General features: G+C 41.6%; 1 protein-coding gene across 1 annotated transcript; it reads right to left on the bottom strand.

Moving 5' to 3' along the window:
• Positions 1–1,816: 1,816 nt before the first annotated feature.
• Positions 1,817–2,806, bottom strand: LOC123605922 (U2 small nuclear ribonucleoprotein A'-like). The gene is given in 2 exon segments (XM_045493618.1): positions 1,817–2,643; positions 2,646–2,806. Coding segments are annotated over 2 exon segments (798 nt in total). The 5' UTR covers positions 2,794–2,806; the 3' UTR covers positions 1,817–1,993.
• Positions 2,807–3,426: the final 620 nt, after the last annotated feature.

The following is a 3,426-nucleotide window of genomic DNA, read 5'->3' as shown; positions in this document are numbered from 1 at the left end:
GTTTATGATGCTTATAGCTGAATGCCATTGATTCCATAAATTCTGGAAATTACAGAGGGACAGAATTGATAGGTCATATTAGTATACAAAGCATCAAAATATCTCTTGTTGGAATATGCAAGGATTGGAAACAAAGCATCATCCAGCAAATAAAGGAGTCCATCTATCAGATGCTGATGCAAGTGGTATGGCAGAAAACTAGTCTAGCCCAGCATGCTTTTTACAAATTTACAAGAAATCTTGTGGAATTTCAGAAATCCTACAACCTTGTAAATAATACATCTTGCACTGTGAGAATAATATAGTGAATAATACATTAGTCACAGAGGATCTGAAATCCAGAACAAAGAATGAGACTGGGGAGAATTTAGGGTGACGGAACCATGTGCTCAAGGCAATGCAGTATTACTAACATTAACACTGCTAACCTAATATACTTGAAGAAGAAAGAGCAGGAAGCGGAGGAAGAGGAAGAGAGAAAGAAGAGGAAGAAACAGGAGGAAAAGGAGGGGAGTGGAAGGAACAGCTTTAATTCCTTAGAATTAAAACAGGAACTATTGCTGTTTTGGAATTATGCATGAAAAATTAAAATTAATTAAAATTAAACATGTTGGGAAGCATGTAACCCATAGACATGAGGATATTAAACTAGCCAGAAACATCAATTTACTGATCTTCATGGTGCCTGGAAAAGTTAGGGAAAGCAATCTACAGCCTGCCTCTGAGTACTTTAACCAGCCTCAGTTCTCAAATGTTTCTGGACATCCAAGCCCCAGTGCCTAACTCAACCACAACCTGGGATTCCTTTTACTATTCTAGGTACACTGGATTTTAGAAGATATTGCATCAGTTTTGTTTTAACTGACAAGAAACCAAGCCAGAAAAAATTAAAAAAAAAAAAACAAACCAATGTTGCTGTGGTTTCTGTATTCAACCACAGAGAGGGAAACATTCCCAGCCTACACTTGTAGATATCTAAGTAGGCATAATGGATCATAATAGGTATCCTTCCAGACTTCCCGGAAGACTTTATTTGACTGCTACCTACAGACTTGGGATCTGTCCACCCAAACGGCATGTGACCCAGGTCAGGCCCATCACAGCACACCTTTAATCTGAATAAAATGGCTGATTAAGGAGTGAGGCTTGTCACCAAAATAGAGATAGTTTGAATTCCTTCCTTGAGCTGATAAACAGATATTCTAAGATATATATCTCATCTAGAAGCCCCAAAATAGCAGAAAGAGGCAAGAAATGAAGAAAGTGATAGAGCCCCAATGACAGCATTTGAGCTTCGAAATCCAGCCATATCAGGAGATAAAATGACCCACAGACTTCTGAGTTGCATGAGCTGATTGTCTTTTTAACGCTTGCTTGTGTGTGTATGTGTGTGTCTTAGGTGCAACAGAACAAACCTAACACTGGAGACAGAGGGTTCACATTACAGACGTTCATATTAGAGGTGTCAAAACATCTATTTTATCTGGATACTGTCTTATCAGGAGTGAGTCTGGGGAAAAGAAATGGATTATCAAGGGGTAAAGTATAATAAGCCATGAAAAACCCCAGGTAAATGTACAAAGCAAAAGACCGAGCCCCCTTACAATGAAACATCCATCACTCTTGGGAAAAAGGTAAGCAGATTTCTTTTTGGTTTATCAATTCCATTTGTACAGATCAGGATACCGAGTCCTCTCAAAGTTAAACATCATTCAAACTATTGATTCCCCTAAATAAAGATGGTTATTATTACTACCTAGTACTTAAAAGCCCTAATACTTTACTTACAGTAACTTATTTTTTTTTCCACAGCGAATGTCTTTGTATTTTTACTATTTGTAGAAAACTGGCATTTAGATTTCAAAATGTATGATGTTACAAAATTACCAGCAGCAGTCTTAAGCATTTCAACAATGCTTATGAACTCTACTTTGCTGACACAAACAAGGCTATTATTCCAAGTTCAAAAAGCAGAACTTGTCCCAGGGGGATGTTACACGTCCTGTAGATACTCAGGCCATCTTGCTGAGGACCCATTTGTGATCGTGTCTTCTTCCATCTCCTCTTCACCGTCATCAGTGGGGCCTGATCTGCGTTCCCTGCCAGGTATCTGACCAGACTGCAGCAAGCCCTTCAGCCGCTCTACTTCAGCCAGAGTTGACGCATTTGCTATAGCATTCTTGATGGCTTCTACATCCCCTGGAGACGGCCCACCTTTCTTTTTGTCAGTCGGCAAACCGGCACCTGGGTTGAAAGTTTTGCTTCTCTTGGCAATATCCTTTGCAAGTTGTGCACCCCGTTTGCCCTTGAACATTTTCTCTGCTTCCTGACGCTCTTTCAGTTTCACCTTCTGGAAACCCAGTACTCTGACTTGCCGAACTTTACAAATTACATACAGTCTGTAATGCTTCTTATTTGTTACAGGATTTCTTAGGATACTTAGGTAAGTCAGTGATTTGAGAAATGCCAAGGGGTCCAGATCACCCAGTTCCAGGAGACTGTTGTTGGTGAGAATGAGCTCTGTCAGGCAGGGTAGAGCCTGATCAAGTCCCTCACCTATATGGCAGATTCTATTGTTGTTCACTAATAATGTTTTCAGTCTTCTCAACAAAGGAAAACCATCCAGTTTCCTGATTTCATTGTAGAAAAATCAATAGCATCAAACTGGTCTAAGGTGGCACCTAGATTTTCAATGACAGGAATCTTATACCCCCGGAGGTCCAGCTCGCGGTGCCGCACAGCGTTGGTATACTGCGCCCCCTGCTCCATCAGCTCCGCCGTCAGTTTCACCATCCTGCCGCCTCCCGCTGCCGGTGCTTCCGCCCAGCGGCTGCTTCCCGCCACCTCCGGCCCGCCAGATTTCCCAGCGTCCTACAGTGACTTAAATAATCCTTGAAACTACCCCGTATAGTAGGTTCTACAGCTAGTAAGTGATAAAGCTAGGATTTGCACCCGGTTGTTCCAGTTCTCAAGTCCATGCCCTTCATCAGTAGGCTATCTGTGGCCTCTCAGCACAGGAGATGGTAATTTTGGGATTTGAACGCAAAGATATAGGATTCCAACTTTCTGCTACCCTACTTTGCCCTGAAAAGATAATGCCTATGCAGTCCAAAGCCAGGAATGGGCACTCTTCCCTCTTCTCTCTGTTCTATGATGTGTATACATCTCTTCAACATACACTGATATTATTGGTCTTACACCATTAGCTTGTTTCTACTAGGACTGAATGTTACCACAGAACTGTAAGTTTATGTCAACTGTATAGACTACAACCTCCTGATTTCAACCAGCATCATTCTTCAGAGAACCTCACATTCAGGCAAGGTCTTCACCTGACCACCAGTGCTGTGTATCTATGCCAGCCTGTCAACAGAGTCATAGACTAAAATGCCACATGTCTAAGCCCAAATATGCTCTTCTTTCTAA

The sequence above is a fragment of the Leopardus geoffroyi genome, chromosome A2, assembly GCF_018350155.1.
Source record: "Leopardus geoffroyi isolate Oge1 chromosome A2, O.geoffroyi_Oge1_pat1.0, whole genome shotgun sequence".
Taxonomy (NCBI): Eukaryota; Metazoa; Chordata; class Mammalia; order Carnivora; family Felidae; genus Leopardus; species Leopardus geoffroyi.
This window is presented reverse-complemented; position numbering and strand designations above follow the sequence as displayed.